We start from the raw sequence: 19457 nt of genomic DNA on the forward strand, positions 1-19457 counted from the left end.
GGTTGAAAATGAGATTTGGGATTCCTTTATGAACAGAACCTTAATGCCTTAGTCAGTATAAATACTAAGGTCCCTGTAAGCCCTAGACACACAACAAACGCTTCCCTTAAAGTAATTGTATCCGGCTAGGTGCTTTGTAAAAGATTTTGGTGTTGCCGCAACCTACATCCTCTTCACTTGGCCTCCAATGGCTACCGCTTCATGATTAGGTCAACCAACTTCTTATTTTGAGTTTTAATTATATAACCATATAAGTTTACATCATATATATGATTGAGGCATTGAGATTACAAGCCTCTTCTCGTAGGGTTTTGATATTCAAATTCCCAGCAGGATATTCTGAATTCAGACATTGCTAAGGTCAAGGGAAGCTTAATAATACAAGAACAAGTTGAAAGGGTATCACAGAAAGGGAAAAGAAAAATCATTATCATATTTTTAAAATGTGATTAATTTAGGAGATTATTTATTTATTTGTTTGGGAAACTATAAACATTTACCAGTTTTGGATGTTTGTATGTCGTATTGCCATGCATAGACGCAGCAATATAGATAATAGAATATTCTCCAGTCCAGAACTATAAGGCAGATGATACATTAATTTGGCTTGTTGTGGCCAATTTATCTGACAAAGAGAGAAGGGGTGCGGCAATAGTAGAGTGAAGTGTGTAATTTTGAGGTTGTGTTATTCCTTTTACGCAATGCTTTTATTGGCTTTTTAGCTATATAATGGTCCCTGAGATTTGCATAACTCCTCATTTTGGTCTATGAGATTTGAAATCAAAGTGGTCCATGAGTTTGTCCACCAACAATCATTTTGGTCCTTCTATGGAAAATCACCATTAAATAAGGCTAACATGATAAAAATACTTTCAATTTTTGTCAATTCATTTGGCCCATCATCTATTAAATTGAGGATATTTTTATCATTTTGATCCTTATTTAATATAATTTTCTATGGAATGGCCAAAATGATTGATGGTGGACAAACATAGGGACCATTTCTATTTATTTCAAATCTCATGAACCAAAGTGATGAATTATACAAATCTTAAGGACTATTTTGGCTAAAAAAAACCGTTTTTATTTATAGTAATAAGGAGGAAAAGAAACCTAATTCTCCAAGGAAATATAGTCCTAATACAATGGTGTTGATAAACACAAATCATCAAGACGATCAAATTATTTACAATCTTCTATTTTTTACAATGCGATATTCTAAACTACTTTTTGGAGGGTGATTGAGTGCAAGAGAGGAGGCTAACCTAAAATGATCTAGTAACATCTAAAAATCACTAACTCTTCTCTTTTTTAAGATGGTATTGTAAACTATTCTAATTTACAAGGATGGTGATTGAGCGCAAGAGGGCATGTTGATCTAACCCACGTCTGCCAAGTACTAACAATCTTTAGTTTTGATTGATTTTTTTACTAGGGTATAGTTTCTTTATACCCATCATGTGAAAGATTTGGTTGACCTAGTAGGTGAAAGCAGTCTACTCGAAGATTTGACTTTAACTAGCTTTTAGTCTAGTGGTATTTTCATAATCTTTCTATTTTGTGTTTCTGTTGAATTTCATGAATCATAACAGAAATCGAATGCCTGCAATAAAGAATTGCTAACCCGTTGCATAAAATCCAGAATCAAAATTTACACAAAATCTATTACAAACTCCTTACAGAAGTGGCTTCTCCCTACCTTCTTCAACTACGAATTTGCTAATGAACCGAGTTTATTCGAGACACAATCAAAGATACGAAGAACTTACACGAAAAACATTACATCAACTGCGAAATGCTTGCCGATAGCATTTGCACTTCTCAGCAGATTTCTGTTTTATGGTCGTCTATACCAATTTTCAATCGAACTATCGAACTATAAAACTATTTCGTTTATGGAAAGGGAAAACTAAGCTTTTTCGAAATTCAGATTGTGGCAAGAATTGTCACATGGGTAGGGACAATCTATGATCTTCACGCTTGTTCGGTCGAAATACCAATCTCCAACTGCTATAGCAATTGCCTGCATATCATCGGTCACACATAAACATTAGAGTTTGAAATTTAAGATCTCTTGATTTTTATGATTGGGGGAGAAGTTGATATACTGTGTTGCATCAGAAACTCACCTTCTTTCCAATAACTGGAGAATCATCAGCAAACCATGTATCCTGCCTCTCGGATTGGCAGTGCGCAAAACACGAATTTATAAACAACCCGTTTTGTTCAGACATAGAGAACTGTTTTACTGCATTCAGCATTTGATTCCTGAATCCTGTTTAAAAGAAAAATAAAAATCATTACAAGCAGTACGAATTTAGTCATGTGTTTCTGAAATGCTATGAAATCTTAAGACTCGAAAGTAATTCCTCAAATGTGGGATCACCTTGAAGAAAATTGATCTGTGATGGAGTACATTTTTCATGGTTTAATCTGCAATCGCGCCAGTAGCCGGCACGATCTGCTGCCGGTGGAGCTAAACTGGTCTGGATCTGTTTTCAAGCAGAATCATTCAATCACTTATCAAACACTGTGCGGCATGGAACATCAGGTAAAACCAAATTTTAGAACCCTATAAAAGCGAAACTTTACCTGCCACGAATCATATGCTGCATTGAGTATAAACAGTGGGGTTTTGATGCTGGAGATCAAGTTCTGAGGGAAGAAGCACTGCAAGGAAGGATGGTAATTTAAGAGTAAATAGCGGCGCACGTAACTTTTCGATTTTTCCACCTATCTTCAAGTTAAGGACTGCAAAAGAAGAAATATATAGAAGGGGAAAAGGAAATGATTACCGAAGTCGGGTCAAGGTGATTAGTGCAATATTGTGGCAGATTTGGTTTCACCCCCTGTGATAATCATAAGAAAACCATAAGCGTGCATCGAAAACATGGAATAAATTAAAAGAAAAAATGAAGAAGATAAAACATGAATTGGGGGTGGGTTACAAATCTTTGAGATCGAGTCAATACCTGCAAGCCGACAATGCCACTATATAAATTCCTGAGTGTGCGTCCACCAGAAACGTCATTCCTACAAGTTGATACAGAATCACCATTAATATCTGTGTTAAATTAATAAGCTAGAGCAGGTATTCACATTGGACAGAGAGCGAGAGCGAGCATTCCGGATAGTACTTACGCATCAAGAAACAATCCAGCATCACTCAGGCACTTCACTTTCGTAGTTCCTGGCATTAAACCCCGGAACTTATCACAGTGCAAAATAGCTGCAACACCACCGGCAGAGCAACCCGAAAGAAGAGCCTGAAATACAATCTGTCAATATACTGAAAGATGTGGCATAGCATGAGAATAGACCTTAAACAAGAAGAACCTGCTTGGCGTAGCTCATGCCCTTTGACTTCAAGTCTTCCATTGCAGCCAACCATATACGCTCTCCTCTAAATTGCAGTTCCTTGGCCTAAAAGCAGAATCACAATATTTTAGCATCTGGTGAGCAAATATGAGTGAAAACAGTTGAGGTTTATGTTGATTTATCAGTTTTAAGCCAATTTTTTAGCCGCCAAATGATATCAAGGCCGCCATTTGGTAGAAAAATGTAAACAGTGAGAACATTACACTAACCTTATCTTCACTATCCCCAGAAAAAGAAGCACCATCGCAATAACGAACCTTGACTCTATTCCAGTTGAAAAAATCTGCAGTCCCATAAATGATAAAGATGAGGATCAAGACAGTTAAACAAGGAAAAGGCAGATGCGCAAGCATAGCATTAAGTTTGAGGAGAAAACCAGGATTTTCTTCAGCTTTATTGCTCAGTATTCCACTGAATACCAACTGTTTTTCCATGTATTTTGATGATCCCCGCCTTGTTGTTTTTCGATAAACACAAGTTCTAATGTTGTTACACCATCCTCCCCCCTGCCGCAAGATGTTTATTCAAGTCAAGTCCTAAACTACGCCAATTGTCAGCAAATCAAAGGACTTGAGAGGCTTGTTTGGATTGGAAAAAAAAAAAAGAGAGGCTTATTTGGAAATAAATCAACCAAAGGTAACATGATAAAAACATGGTTTTCGTATTTAAAAAAGCATTGCACTACTGCAGATGATTGTAAAACTTGTCATCTGATTACTTTCATTCAAAACACGCTCGTAAGTCCGCAGTTTCAGAAACAATCTTCAAGATTTTGATACACAAAGGTATGAAAGTTAAGGGTACGCGATAAGACGATACTGCACAACCACACGAATCACAAACCTCCAATTGAATGAGCCAACTATTTGCTCCTGACCCGAATCCGCGATGCAAATGATACCCCGGTAAGGTTCCATCCAAGCAGACTGCAAAATTCGAAAGCACGTTTTGGTAAATTAAGCCAAAATAAAAATAAGACAGATCCCAAATAAATAATGAAATTCAAATCACTATCATTCAGGAATAATGAATAAGAAATTATTCACAAAATGAATTGGAAAACAAAAGAAAAGTAACAAATTTAGCATCAATCACATCAGCTTCATGATAAACAGTATGCTAACAATTCAAGCAGGAATTTGACTCAGAATCTTTGACCACTGAAGGGAAAAAAGAACTTAGAAAACACAATTTCAAGTAGTAAATAAGATGTTTCCAGGAGAATTGCAATGCAAGCTAAAAGAAATACATAAATGGAGGGACAAAACAAAGCAATCAACATATAGCATACAATCTGTTATCTCACCCCTCCAAAAAAGTACAGAGAAAAACAGAGAAAGGTACTAAATTTATCAAAATCAAGCAATATGCAAAATATTTCGAATTGAAAAAAGAAAAATAAAGATGTGGGTTAGGCCAGTTCGGTACAACCTGTCCCCTTGCTCAGAGTTCGATTTCAATCCTCGTAAACCAGAGTAGTTTAGAATATTGTCTTGTAAACAAAAAAATAACAATATGCAAAATGTATATCATAAGAGCGGAGATTTCACCTGCTCCTTTGGCCCCAGCTCCTCCAATGAGGTTCAGTCCTACCATCAGCAAGTTAGCTCCAACCTTTGATTCTCCATAGCCCTCCAACAAAGCCATCTCTGTTTCATTGAAGCCGTACTCCATAAACCCAGCAGCCCATTTGCTGAAAGCAAGTGAAATCACAATGCTAACCCAGAAAAGCTTCATCTTTGCTCTCCCTTCCGCCCTCTCTCTCCTCTCTGCTTCTTCAGTGGTTCAAATCTCTCTGCCACCACCCAAGTGCTGTAAAAATATAAACTTTTATTTATGAATAATAAAAAATAAACTGAAAAGAATTGAAGAAATCAGGAAAACTTTGATTTGCCTTGGTATTTGGCGAAATGGGTAGTGACTGGTTGCTATAACATTTCTTGGAAGGAAAAGTTACTCAGCTAGGGAGTTTATATGGAAGGAAATCAAGCTCGGTAAATCTAGAGAGAGAGAGAGAGAGAGAGAACAGTGTGTGCAGGCCTTTTAAGGTTTACTGCACCAGAAGCACGCACCCTTCGAATGTTAATTACGTAATTTAGGAGGGTATTGGTAAAGCTACAGGGACAACGGGACAAGCTAGGTCACAGGACAATTACTGCCATTGATTTGAGCGAGAACAATCATCGCCCCTTGATTAGATGGTCGATAGGAGTGGACCTACCATGGACATTGTTGTAGGTGACCTTTGGTCGTAAATATCGTGGTAATTGGAGTTCAGATCTTGTGCAGTGTTTTTTGACTTGTGTCCACTGATTAAATGGAAAGCAGAACTAAACAGTACATATAATTAATCAATAATTTTGGCGGCAAATTCTTTTCCTTGTAAGCATAACCAAATGAATATTTTTTTTTATTAATATTTAGAGTGCATCTTTACGGAAAGAGATCCTCTTTGGATTATTTCTATCAAATCCATCAAATCTACTAATCGGGACTCTTGAACTTGATCCAACGGCTAAAAATTAGGGTTTTCTTTAAAAATTATAGTAATTTTAGCCGTTAGATCAAATTTTAAAAGCTCGGATTTGTAGATTTAATGAAAATGATTCGAAAATGATCATTTTTCCATCTTTACGCACTTCATCAGATTAATATAATTTAAATAATTTAAGATGCAAATCTCGAAATTAAACTAATTTAACGACAAGCAACAATGCACTAACCTGCAGTTTTTATTACGCTACTATACGATAGAAATAAATAAAACCTTTACATGCAAATTTGGGAAGACAGAAGGGTGCCTCTACCATCATCTTTTCTTCTGGCCAAAACCTTTACACTGCGAACTTCAAATGGTGAAGGAACTCATCGATCCTGAAAACTAAACAATGGAAGATATGTATTATATATACAATATACTATACAGTCTATACGTCATACCAACATTTGTTGCTGTTAGATCATGAATTGCACATTTAACGTTTTATTCATTCAATGCATATCATATATCAGAGTATAATATAACTTTTTAAAAATTAATATGCCACGGGGTCTAATAGTATATAATTATCTTATGGTTAGTATAATAAATACAAAACAAATATATCCCCAGTTGTATGGTAAATTATCTGAAACAAGTGGGAAGGAACCCTAAACTCTTTTTAGGAAGTTAACTCAAGGTAAGGCTGCCGACAACTTTGGGGAAAATAGGAGGGAAAGATTGATATAGTGTGAATGGGGATTGTAATATAAAGCCAGCTAAATCCAATCTAAATCTAATCTAACAGAAAGCTTGGAATGTTCGAAATGAACAAATTGATTAAAGCCATTTGAGCTTAAGCCTTATTCCCATGCATTAATATACTATTATTTTGTATAGAGACTGCTCAATTATTAGGTGGACGGGACGTCAACATTCTTCTCAAAGCTTCCAAGCGAAGAAAAGAAATAAATAATGCACAATTCAATGACTTTTTAGTTAAAATGGATTTTAAGATTGATATAATTCATCACTTTTATCTTGAGATTTAAAATCACTCGCATTAGTCTCTGAGTTTGTCCACCATCAATCACTTTGGTCATTCAAAAAATCTCCGTTAAATAAGGTAAAAAAATGGCAAACACACTCTTTTTTTGTCAAATCATTTTGATCCATTGTTTATTAGATTGAAAGTATTTTTGTTATTTAGTCCTTATTTAAATGACATTTTTCATGAAATGACCAAAATGAGTGATAGTGGACAAACTTAGGAACCATTTGTATCGATTTCAAATCTTATGAACGAAAGTGAGAAGTTATGTCAATCTCAGAAACTATTTTAATTAAAAAAGCCCAATTTAATTAGTGCATAGTGGATGAAAAGAAATTGGCGTTTTCTTGTACGTAATTCCCTATCTAATAAGATTAGGTCAACAAACCATCTTATTCCTTGGTGTTCACGCAATTAATTGGCCATCAACAAACCATCTTATTCCTTGGTGTTCACGCAATTAATTGGCCATTAGTGTACACCGCGTACAAGTACATACATCCACACACTGCGTAAACTAGGTTTTTTATTTTATTTTTATTTAGAAAAAGGGGACAACTGACGACAAGTCACGGTTATCCACCTTTTCCGGAGGTCGAAAAAACTCACAGAGACATTTCAGCATCCCCTAGCTACAAGTCTGACTTCCACACCAAACTAGGTTTTGTGGACTCGTGTTTTCTTCTAAGGATGTTTTAGTTCCTTTGCTTAATTAGGATGAATTTTCATGGGAGGGAGGACATCGTCTTTATGTGGTATGAGCTCTTCATAAAGGTAAGATTTTTTTAGTCTGATTGTCATATAGTTATGTATATTATATATACAGTCAGAAAATTAGTTTCTTCATTTTTATTGGTTTTTTTGGCCCAATGTTATGATTCATTGCCCGTTAAGTTTAAGATGTTTTGCTCATTAAGTTTAGAATTTGCTTTCGTTTTCTCTATTTATAAGAGTGTTCGTATTTGTTATTTTAACAAGTACGTGAAGGTATAACCTCTTCGACTACATGCTCTTAAATGACTCCTTGGAAAATACTTCCTCTTAAAAAAACGACTTCTCTAAAAAAATCTCGTCCATGAGGCAAACACTTATATGTTTTCTAGCAGAAAACAACCCCAGATATACCTTAAATTTTGCATGTTACATGTCTTGATATGGTCAGTGAATTCAAGATTGTATTCAAAAGAATTGTTGGATCTCAATGCATTGTGTTGGGCTCTAGAAATAATGATATGCACTAACATAGTAGTACTTTTCTATAAACCCGACACACCCATGATCCTTTATTCCTTTTGTTTAGCAAGTTTTCTTAATGCAAGAGGTTTCTTAAGGATTTAACTTGGCTCCTCAATGATTAAGGAGGAGATTCTCCTCAATTCATTGTGTGTGAATCTACGGAAATTTATATATTTTTTTTAATCAGAATTGTTCCTATTTTAAATTACTCTGTAAAGATTATTTGTAAAATAATTAAATATGAGATCATTTAGTCATCAAACTGTATAAAAATAAATGGATAGATTCGCTAAAAAAATTATTAACCATCTATTTATTTACTACAATTGACTGACCAAACAATCTTAGCTTTAAATAATTTGTTGTACATGTGATCTTTACAGAGCAATTTATATGAACGATTCTGATTATAAGCATGTAGTTCTGTAAATCGGAAACTAAGTGAATTTAAGAGGAACTTTGCCTCAATCTTGAAGAGCCAAGTCATTCTTCCATTTTTTTTTTTTTGGTTAATCAAGTGTATTTATATGAATTTCCCACCTCTAATACCGTTTGTATGTATCTATATACATCAAAATTAGAAACGATCTAAAGGAGGAACATTTTTGGGCAAAATTTAAACCATATAAGTGCAACTATTACGTAGTGGCTTAATAGTTGGGGATAAATTCTAGGCCTGTATTTTATATGGCACATTTTATGTTTGATTCCTAGTGCTGGTATATGACATGGTGGTAAACAAAAAAAAAAAAAAAAAAAAACACCGTATAAGTGTATTGCAGTCACGTGTAAGAGACACAATAATTAAACGAAGAATTCAGTTTATTTGGAAAACCATCATATTAATGAAAAGAGGTGGTGGCCTGTGAGCTAGCTGAGCTCTTTGTCTCGGTCCCATAATCACATGCATCTTTTGAAGCTTGAATGGCACAACCCACCAAGTTCTGTCACGCACTATTCTTATCCACATATTGTATTCCACCAACAAATCTGGGTTTGGTCGGCACACTTGGTTTTACAACTCCAAATCCCTCATTAATTCGCCTACTTTTGCTAATTAACCACAGAATTAGCATGATAATATCATTGTGGAGGTCACCACTCAAGTTGTCAACGAAGGTTGTTTGAGTTGGTAAGGATCGTTCCTTTTGCTAAACCAAATCTTAGGTTCGAGTTCTGTTATCGGCAATCTCTCTTGGTGGGAGATTTTTAAACACCAAAAAATGGGCTAAGACCCCTCTATAAGTCTTCAAAGAGGTTTGTGGTATGCCCTGTCCTTGGCAGTGGCAAAGCCAGAATCTTGCTTTACAGGAGGCCTTTCACAAATATGAAACTTTTATTTTTAACGCCTAAGATATTGTGTAGGTTGATTGTATTTTATTTATCTATCTCTAATCGCATCGACCATATAGTCACTTAATCCGAATAATACTTAAGAGCATAGCTTAAGAAAAGAGACAAACGATGGACTAGAAGTTCAAGCCAACGGTCCTTAGCTTAAAAACAGTCAGTGATAAATCTTGACTATTAGATTCAAAAACTGTGCTTGAAAACTCCGACCTAGATTAATCTCCTCCACCCAAAGGGGAACTTGATGTAATTAACAAGTAGAAGAAGGTACATCATTATATGTAGAATAAGAGAATCTCATATCCAGGGACTCCAAGATTGCAACTAAACTTACTAGAAATAAAAGGAGTTTATGCTATATCTTATACATAGAAAATAAAATAAAAAATTGCAGGATAGGCCTAGGACTTCCCTAGTTCTATAGTGGCTCCGCCATTGGTCCTTGGAATGGGGTAGTCTCCCCTCTCCTAAACTCTTTGTAATCGAAAAGAAGTCATCATCCAAGTCCTAAACAAACAAGAAAAAAAAAAAAAATGTTAGAAGGAACTGGTTCATTTATTGCATAGTTCAGAATTCTTAGTCGTTGGATCTTAAGTTATTTTGTCATTGATTAAGGACTCTTTGGCATCCTGAGCGGGAGAAAGGGGTAGGTTGATTTGGCAGCCACAGTCTAGATCTTGATGTGTAGTCTGACTTGCCTAATCTTCTATACATTGACTAGTTTTCTCCCACTTGGATGTAATTCTTCTTATTCATTATTTATATTATCAGTTATCATTTAAAATTGATTAAAGATTCAACAACTAAAGACCTGAACCGAAATATATATATATATATATATATATATATATATATATATATCTATAAATAAAAAGCAAACAAAAACTAAGAAAATCGAACCGAACCAAAACTTATTGGTTCAGTCTCAGTTTTGGTGGTTTGGAAACCTAACCGAACTGAATCAAATAAAATATAAATTAACATTTTATTTATTTATTTATGTTGGGTATTTATTTTTCAAGCTTAATTCCAAGTCCATCATTAGCCTAATTTCAATTTAAGGTCAGGTAAACCCAATTAAAGGCCCAAATATGTTAGAAGTCTTATTCATTATATTTTTTTTCTTCACTTTCTCTACAATTCCTCGATTAAAGGAAGCCAAAACAAAAACCAAAGCAGACTAAACCAAAAAAACCAAACCAAATTAGTTTCTTTACAAATTGCAAAAATCGAACCATATCAAACCAAACAGTTATTTCAGTTTGATTTCAAACCGATCGAAACAAAGATTGAAATGCTTGCAGATTATATCTTTTGGCATGCAATTTTGTAGTACACACATAATGGACATATCCTACAGTCCTAGTCCTAGTATTCCAAGTTTCCCTAAGAGCAAGTCCACCCCTAAAAAAATGCGCCAGTACCCAGCTCATTTAATCCACTAAGTGAACAGTGATAAACCCTAATGAACAGTAATAGGTCAAATGCATCTCCATCCCTAAAAAATGCGCTGGTATAAATGATCTCCACCCCTACAAAATGCGCTGGCACCCAACCCATAAAATATTATTAAATTTTTATAAAATAATAAATAAAGAAATGGTTTTAATTTCGGATTGGATTAAATAAAGACGAAATTACATAAAGTAATAAAAATTAAGACAAAATTAAATAAAGTACTAAAAATAAATACGAAATTATACAAAGCCTGTGGAGCTAAGATATGTGGTGCTAGGATCTTCATTGCTATGATCTGTGTAGCTAGAACCCCCTCGACTTGTTTCTGTTTCTCTTGCACGCCTCCTTCACACTACGTCTCTTTTTTCATATGTCCAAAAAAATTTTGAATTTGGAGACAGTCCTACTAGAGGCTTGTTCATCGTGTCACGATCTGCTTGAGCTGTCCTCTCTTCTCTAAGCATCTCGTTTTATTGATTAAGTGCTTCTCTAATCATCTCATTTTCTCGATTAACTATTTCTCTTTGTCTCTCAACCGCTGCATCACGTCTCTTAGTAGCTGCTAATATTGCTGCCATAGCAACAACTTTTTCCTCATCTTTAGCCGCTTCCCGCACCATGTTTAGTTCACCTTGGCGCGCAAGTTCGTCCATATATTTTGTGTAGTCATTTTTGGAAGAACTCCCTTTTTTCTTTGCCGCCTTCTTACCTTAAGGCCTTAGGGACCGACGATTCATCTAGGTCTCCGACACTTCTTCAAGCGTCCCTTCTGGCACTTTTTCAAATGTGTCTTCTTCCTGTGTGGCTGTGTCTTCTTCCTGTTCGGCCATGTCTACTTCTGATGAACTGTGTAGACCCATGTCGTGCATGACAACTTCTGGTCCGGTTGCCACAATTCTGTATCTGGGGCAATCTTTGACAATTTGCCAACATTCCCATTTGCTAAATGATTTGTTGTGGTTCTTCGCATTATAGAATGCTTGTGCCTGTAGTGTCTATAAATGTGGAATAAGACAGTATTGTAAAATGCAAGTGTAACACAAATAAAGAAATTAAAATATTCATGCGGGTGGAATACATATAAATAAATAAAAATATTGTTACCTGATCCGCTAAATTTGTCTCACTACACAGATTACCAGAACCATGAGAGATAGCGTTTTTCAAACAAGTAAAGGATGCATTGAGTTTTTTCCAACGACCTTGAAGACCTTGACTACTTCTGGCATCTTTTCCATGTACATCGCAAAGCGCTTTCGTAATTTTACTCCACATTTCTCTCTTATCCATCCCATTACCTGTAATCGGGTCATGAGTAGTGTGAACCCAGCATTCACACAACGTAACATCTTCGATGAGCTTCCACATAGTCATTTTTTTCTCTCAAAAATTATATGAAAGCTTTGGTAGAAAGTGTTGAAAATATTGAAATATGGTGTAAGGTGGAAGACGAGGGTTAGGTATTTATAGAAAAAAATAAATAAAATTTTGATGTATTTTTTAACAATTTTTAATTAATTTTTTATAAATTTTAATTTAGTTAATTAATCTGGACCGTTGGATTTGAAAAAGATTCAAATCCAACAGCCTATACGTTGACACGTAGCCAACGGTCATAATTTTGACCGTTGTGCTTTTTTTTTTTTAATTTTTTGGGGGAAAAACGTGGATTGTTGATCTCTAGATTGGATGGTCCAGATCAAGCCACGTCACTAGCCATTGGATGTCAAATTCAAAATTTTTTTGACCTTTGGAAATCCAACGGCCCAAAAAACTAGCCGTTGGAAATCCAACAGCCCAAAAACAAACATGTGGCCTCCCCCATCAAATCCTTAAGTGTGCCTGCGCTAGCGGGGCACCCCCACGTTTTCTTGTTGGGACGTGCGGCCACGCAAGCGTGTTTTGCAAGCGCCTGGTGCAAAAAAAATTTAAACTGCCCTGCAACATCACTCTGGCGTTAGCATGACATCAAGCAGGCCGTCCCATAGCTCAGTCCATTTTGGGCTGCCTGGAGACTAGCTTGGGTTGGGTGGCATCTTATCCACATAGACTAGAGGGGATTGGCTGGGTGCCGAGCCAAAAATGGTGCTGGTTGCTGGCCTAAAAGTCCCTAGTGGACTTGCTCTAATGGCGAAGGCCCTACGAAGCTTGAAATCTCCACGGCACTGTACTTGTGAATTTTGGACCTGATATGTTATTGCTTAATTACTTCATTTGTCTTTTCATGCTAATGTAGGTTTGACCTAATAACTTAATAACGCAAAGAGATGGAATGGTGAATTTTAAGTTTTAATTCAAAGTCATAGACGTGAGTAAGGTTAGTTAGTTAAGACAATTTGTATGTCGGTTTCATAGGAGTTCTAATCTCTCTCCTTTATAGGTTAGAATATAGAATTCGTCAAATGGGAAAGCGAAAAACAAAATGTCTGGTTGAGGCCATCATGTTTGGGCTTCTTCGTAAGCTAATTTTATTATATTTATTTGCAAAAAAATACCACCTCAAAGAGGAGGGTTCGGCCCATACTAATTATATTGTTGATATAATCACTAGCTCACTAGAAACCGATCCATGAAACGTGTACAGAGCAATTACATCATCCAATACCAGTGCCACAAGAGAACCCAGCTAATGACAAGTCTGCTCCGACTTTGTAACAGTACAACAACAATTGAAGAAAGAGTCAATATAATCACTAACTGGTTTCATTTAGGTAAAAATTTAGAAGGTGAGACTGCTTAATACTACATTCTAGTGATAGCTCTTTTCACTTGTAAAAGTATCTTCAATGAGGGCCTCTATTAGAGCATCCTCATTGGAGACTTTATCCTCCTTAATGCTACCACATATGTATCTATAATGAAAAAATTCATCCCCGATTGGCCGAAAAATAGGACTACATCCACCACCTGGGCTATCAACTTCAATTATTGAGTAGTAAAAAGTTAGGCTACATCTAGCTGCAAAAAGTAGGGGACCCACACCAAATTGAGGGCCCAATCTTGGTTTTTTGATTTGTTTTTTAGTTTAGAAATGGATGAGCCCCATTTTTAATTCCAAAACATGATTTTCAGGGTTTATTTTTCAATCGTTTAAGATTTTAAGGGTTTATTTTCAACCGTTTGTTTGATTAAGAAAACATATACAAACAACGACTATTTTTTGTGTGATTGATTAGAAAAAAAAAATGCAATGCTTTGTGTTTAATTTTCTAGATTGAAAATTTCATAAAAAGGTGATGAAATTTAATATTGGTAGTTTAGAGACCTAAACCGAAAATATAAATAAATAACTTAACTAAATTGTGATAAGACAATCCAATCCAATGGTTGTTATGAAGTGAAAATCTTGTTTGATTTCGGAGAATGTGTCAATCAGAGAAAAAAACCAAAGGATGAAATTGAGATAAGATAATCAAATTCAATGGTTGTTATGAAGTGAAATCTTATTTTGTCTAATTTCATAGAAACAAACCAACTTATGAGATTGAGATAAGAGAGCCTACAACAGTGCATAAGTGATAAAATCTAACTTTGTTAGAATTTGAATTTTTTAGGTTAAAAAGTTCGTAAATAAATATAGCTCCAAGGAAGATATATAGCCTCTTATTGGGAGAGATGCTTTTTAGAGCCCCAAAGCGAGCTCTAAATTGGCTTATATCTACCACTTTTCTAGCTCCATTGTAAAGCCCCTCATTGAGGATGCTCATAGAAAAGTGATGGATATAACTCCGAGGAATCTTTGGGGCTTAAAAAAAAAAAAAAAAAAAAAAAAAATCTCCCAATAAGGGGCTATATATTTTATTTATGTAGCCATTTGATTACGCCGTAAATTTATTTTTGTCCTAACTTTTCTTAACTTGATTTTTGGACGTGTTATCTTAAATTTTAATTTAACCTGAAAAATTCAAATTCTGACAAGGTTAGATTTTATCACTTATGCATTGTTATAGAATATCTTATCTCAATCTCATCCGTTGGTTTGTTTCTATGAAATCAGAAAAGATAAGATTTCATTTCATAATAACCATTGGATTCTTATCTTATCTCAATCTCAACCGTTGGTTTATTTTTCTGACTGGCATTCTTCGAAATCAAACAAGATTTTCATTTCATAACAACCATAAATTTGTTTATATTTTTGGTTTAGTCTCTAAACTACCAATGTTAAATTTCATCACTTTTTTATGAATTTTTCAATCTAGAAAATTAAACACAAAGCACTACATTTTTTTTCTAATCATTGACACAAAACATAGTTGTTTGTATATGTTTTCTTAACCAAACAGACGGTTGAAAAACCCTTAAAATTCTATAACGGTTGAAAAATAAACCCTTAAAATTGGGCTCACTCATTTCTAAAGTAAAAATAAAAAATAAAAAACCAAGATTGGGCTCTCAATTTGGTGTGGGTCCTTTACTTTTAGAGGCTAAATGTAACCTAACTTTTTGCTACAATGATTGAAGTTGTTAGTCCATGTGGTGGATGTAGCCCATTTTTTGGTCCATTGGGGATGACATTTTTCATTAGAGCTACAAATCTGGTAGCCTCAAGAAGGATAAAGCCTCCATTAAGGATGCTCTAAATGAGAGTTAGGTTCAAATATCGTGAATGACAAATTCAATACAAGTTATTCTCCTCACCCCTTAGAATAAATATATCGTTATATAAAAAAAATAAGACATGAAAAATAAAAAATTTAGAAGGTGAGGACATCATATTTGGGTCTTATGAAGTTTGCAAGTTAAGCTGAGCTAAGTTGATTATGCTTATGAAGACATAGTAACCCGGTAAAATATTTTACCAAAGGCACGTGGACGACATGGATAAGGGATGAGAGATTTTGCATGAGACGTATGGACATAGGAAAACTTAGAAGTGAAATGAATGAGCAACAAAATATTAGACGAAGGAATTTCAAATTATTAGATACAATACGTTGTAGAATTTTCAAATCCCTTTATCTCTCTTGTACTACATTTATAATTGATTTAGCCTAAATTCTAAACATAACCTATAACAAATCCAAATACGAATATGCAACTCGTACTAAACTCAGAAATTATATCTCGAAAACGCCTTTTCTAACGTGGAAGTACTTTTAACCTTTTCAATTAAAGGCTAGTTTGTTATTGTTGTGTTTTTTAACAGAACTGCTTTTATTGTGTTGTAAGAATAAATAGCTATAAAATAAAGTTGTTGAGTGTTTGGTAAACTTTTTTTTTTTGTAAAAGTGCTTTTAACAAAAAAAAAAAAAAAAACCTGAGTATTTGATAAACTTTTACATAAATTGTTGTGAATATGTTAAATGACTAAAAATGATATGGTACTTAATGTGATATAATAATTGTCAAATAAAAAATAATGTATGGGCAATGATTGTATTTTTATAAAATATGTGGGGTTATACTTTGCTATTTAAAAATGTCATTAAATGAGAATTGATTACTATGCTTAAATAAAAAATAAAATAAAAAACACTTTTTTTAGAAGCACGGTAGACTCTAATTTTGCTTTTCTATTGTTCTAGATTTTTTAATAAGTTTTTTTTTTAAAGCATCACAATCTCGAACCAGCCCTAAACATTGTCATTTAAAGTGTTTTTAACTATTTTACAAGCGTTTTACAGCAATGACAGAAAGAAATGAAACCTCTGCATTCTGGTGCAAGTTCAATTCCCACCGATTCTCCTCCCTCCTAACAACTAACAATTTAACTTACTAACAATATTATTTGTTACAAAATTTATTTTAAAAACACTTTCAAACAATTCTTAAATGCTTTTATTGTTTAGACCAGTATAATAACATAAAATGAAAGCAAAATGCCAACGTTGTTTTGCAAGGAAAAATTTATTAAATGGAGAAAATCAATACGTTTGTTTTATCATATGCAGAGGAGGGGTAAATTGGACATATTGTCATTCCAAACCTAAATTGGACAATCCCAAACACACAACAAGAAGACAAAAAATAGAGACTGAAAATAAAATCCATTAATTATCATCGATGATTCCTGCCCTTGGTTAATTAGCTATGCTTTCTCTCTCTTTTTTCCTTTTCTTTTGTGTTTCACAAAGTTGCCACCTTTTCTTCTTTCTTTTTCCTCAGTGGATCGAGGCAGCAGCTTCATTAGCCCTGCTTCTACTTTCTTGTAAAACACTTGAGTCATTGTGACTGAGGTGTTTGATTCAAAGCCCTAAGCTGCAGCTTAGAATCTGCCTCATCTGCTTTGTACTTGTACCATGAAGCCCAATAGACATAGTTCACAAAATTGAAGCAGCTAAGGATTGCCAAAAAATAGTAAAAAAGATGCAAATTGTTTTTGTTTAGGTCTTTTCCATGCAGCCATCCTAGTTTGCTCGGTGCAATTCTTCGCGTCACACCATTGATCACTGCGACGAAAATCGAGCTCAAAAAGTACCCGAAAGAAAACGAAATCCACGTGAATGAAGTGGAGAGCGACTTCATGCCCGTGGGAGCTTCCCTGTAGAAGAATTCAAGTAACCCTACTACGGTAAACATGTCAGCAATGCCGAAAATACCATATTGGAACGAAAGCCAGAAGAGGGATATCGGCTTTGTGACGTCCTTGTTGGCTTGGTTCTTTCTCTTCACTTCTACTATGCCGGCTATTGTCATTGAGATTGCGCAGAGGACTAGTCCAACGCCGACACGCTGAAGCTGCGTGATACCTGATGGGTGCTTTGTGATTTTTCGCGCGAAGGGGACGAAGAAGAACTCGTAGAGCGGGATGAGGATGGACATGAACAGGAGAGGGATGATGGGGATTGATGGCGCTGGAACCTCAATGCGGCCTAAGTGGCGGTCCATGGTGTTTCCTTGTTGGACTGAAAATGTTTGGAGCTGAGCCAAACAAGTGTTCATGATGATGGTGCTGAAGAGAATTGGCAACATTCTTGTTAGGACCTTCACTTCTTCCACTTGTGTTACTGTGCAAACTTTCCATGGTTGGGGCTTGGAGTCTTTGCCAAGTATGGCAGCTTTGTCTAGATAACTGATTCAATATCATCAGGCAGTAATTAGTACACTACTGTGTCATAACCAAAGAGTCAAGCTTTTTCCAGAAGGGAAAAAAAAAAAAAAAAAAAAAAACTGCTCTACATAATTGTAAATTGCTATCTAATGAAATCAACAAAAAATGATTAAAAGCTTCCAAAAGCTTCACATTCTTTTCACCCTCAAATCACCAAACAGATAGCATATGGTCCAACAAGTTCACTACAAAAAGCAAACCACTACCACATGCACAGAAACTTTGGTGTAAACTATTCGTTATATTATCAGTTTCCTTCTTAATCATATGTTTCTCTTATGTTTTCTTCTAAATTTTGAAGAATTTTGGCATGCCAAGACGGGGACAAACGATTTGGTGAGCCTTGTTTGAACTATTGCAAATTATTAATGAACTTTTAAGCAAAACAGTAATGTCACCTGAATTGATCTGTATGTGCAATTTTTTCTTCATTATAATTTGATTCCTTTTCACTGATCTCATACAGCTGATGAGAGCTCCCAGGCTGCGGTAAATGTCTGTTTTTTATCGCTACAACGATAACCTATCACATAATTTCGACACATACATTATACACCTGTTAACTAGTAATTAAACGAGTTTGTGTGCTAATTGAGTTTGATTAGAGAGAAGGGCAGACCTGAATGACTCTAATGATGGGGCTGTCGCCGGGGATTTGGAGGCGGTAGAAAGGCTTGCCCATAGCAAGAACAGCAAACCCGATAATGGGTGCAACCGTGCATATTAAAAATCCCCAGTACCAAGCTACTTCGGTGCTAACAGTCACAATGGCTGTGACACCAATAGTTGATCCAACTATAGTACTAAGCATAAACCAGTTGAAATATGTAGCGAGTGACTTTGCTTCCTCTTTCCTGTTAAACTGATCAGCACCAAGTGCGGGAAGCGCTCCCCTCACGCCGCCTGTTCCCAGTGCTAACAAGCACAGAGAAGCATAGAGCATGGCAGCGATACGGCCTTCGACACACTTTGTCAGGCAAGTTTCTTTTGGGTGCAAATGCTTTGAGTAAGCTTGAACGGTCGTCATCGCCAAAGCCTAAAGGTGTGTAACAAAAGCATATTCAATCTTGTGGCATAAGTAGAACTAGAACAAGAACAACAAAATATATGTGAATTTTTTTTTTTTTTTTTTTTGTTACCAGTATTTCAACTGCGCCAAAAATCAGGCAGGTTGTGAATCTGCTCAAGTATGTGTCCGAAATGAAGCCTCCAACAAGGGAGAGGAGGTAAGTTGATCCCATGAAGTTTGTGAGAAGGTTGGCGGAGTGCGCCAGATCCAAATGCATCATGTAGAGAAAGTACAGCACCAAGCTGCACATGTTTGCGACGAATGCCATGGTGTCCAATGCCAGCAACACTACAAAAACATGGATAAAATTCAATGTAAACCATAATATACAAAAGCAAGGATATTAGTAGCGTACTAGGAAGTGGTTTCTGCAGACTCCTTT

The 19457-nt window shown here is 35.4% G+C and overlaps 2 protein-coding genes across 7 annotated transcripts; both read right to left on the reverse strand.

The window, feature by feature from the left end:
* Positions 1-1609: 1609 nt before the first annotated feature.
* Positions 1610-6709, reverse strand: LOC137744847 (pectin acetylesterase 12). Of its 6 annotated transcripts, none has more exons than XM_088680711.1 (13): positions 6186-6709; positions 4929-5173; positions 4222-4304; positions 3755-3884; positions 3588-3661; positions 3337-3423; positions 3142-3266; positions 2973-3033; positions 2796-2849; positions 2593-2670; positions 2387-2492; positions 2130-2275; positions 1610-2023 (listed from the first exon to the last, which is right to left on the reverse strand). In XM_088680711.1, the coding sequence occupies exons 2-13, from the start codon at positions 5113-5115 to the stop codon at positions 1910-1912; spliced, it is 1245 nt and encodes a 414-aa protein (XP_088536837.1). In that variant the 5' UTR covers positions 5116-5173; positions 6186-6709; the 3' UTR covers positions 1610-1909. The 6 variants fall into 6 exon arrangements, with proteins under 6 accessions (XP_088536837.1, XP_088536834.1, XP_088536838.1 ...); XM_088680708.1 differs by having other exon boundaries at positions 4929-5190; XM_088680712.1 differs by having other exon boundaries at positions 6152-6709.
* A 10110-nt stretch (positions 6710-16819) lies between these two features.
* On the reverse strand, positions 16820-19363 carry LOC137744667 (protein NRT1/ PTR FAMILY 4.5-like). Its single transcript, XM_068484433.2, has 4 exons — positions 19146-19363; positions 18626-19042; positions 18405-18529; positions 16820-17967 (listed from the first exon to the last, which is right to left on the reverse strand). The coding sequence occupies exons 1-4, from the start codon at positions 19341-19343 to the stop codon at positions 17118-17120; spliced, it is 1590 nt and encodes a 529-aa protein (XP_068340534.2). The 5' UTR covers positions 19344-19363; the 3' UTR covers positions 16820-17117.
* Between the last annotated feature and the right edge of the window lie 94 nt (positions 19364-19457).

The sequence above is a fragment of the Pyrus communis genome, chromosome 12 (assembly GCF_041283825.1).
Source record: "Pyrus communis isolate YQ-2024b chromosome 12, ASM4128382v1, whole genome shotgun sequence".
Classification (NCBI taxonomy): Eukaryota; Viridiplantae; Streptophyta; class Magnoliopsida; order Rosales; family Rosaceae; genus Pyrus; species Pyrus communis.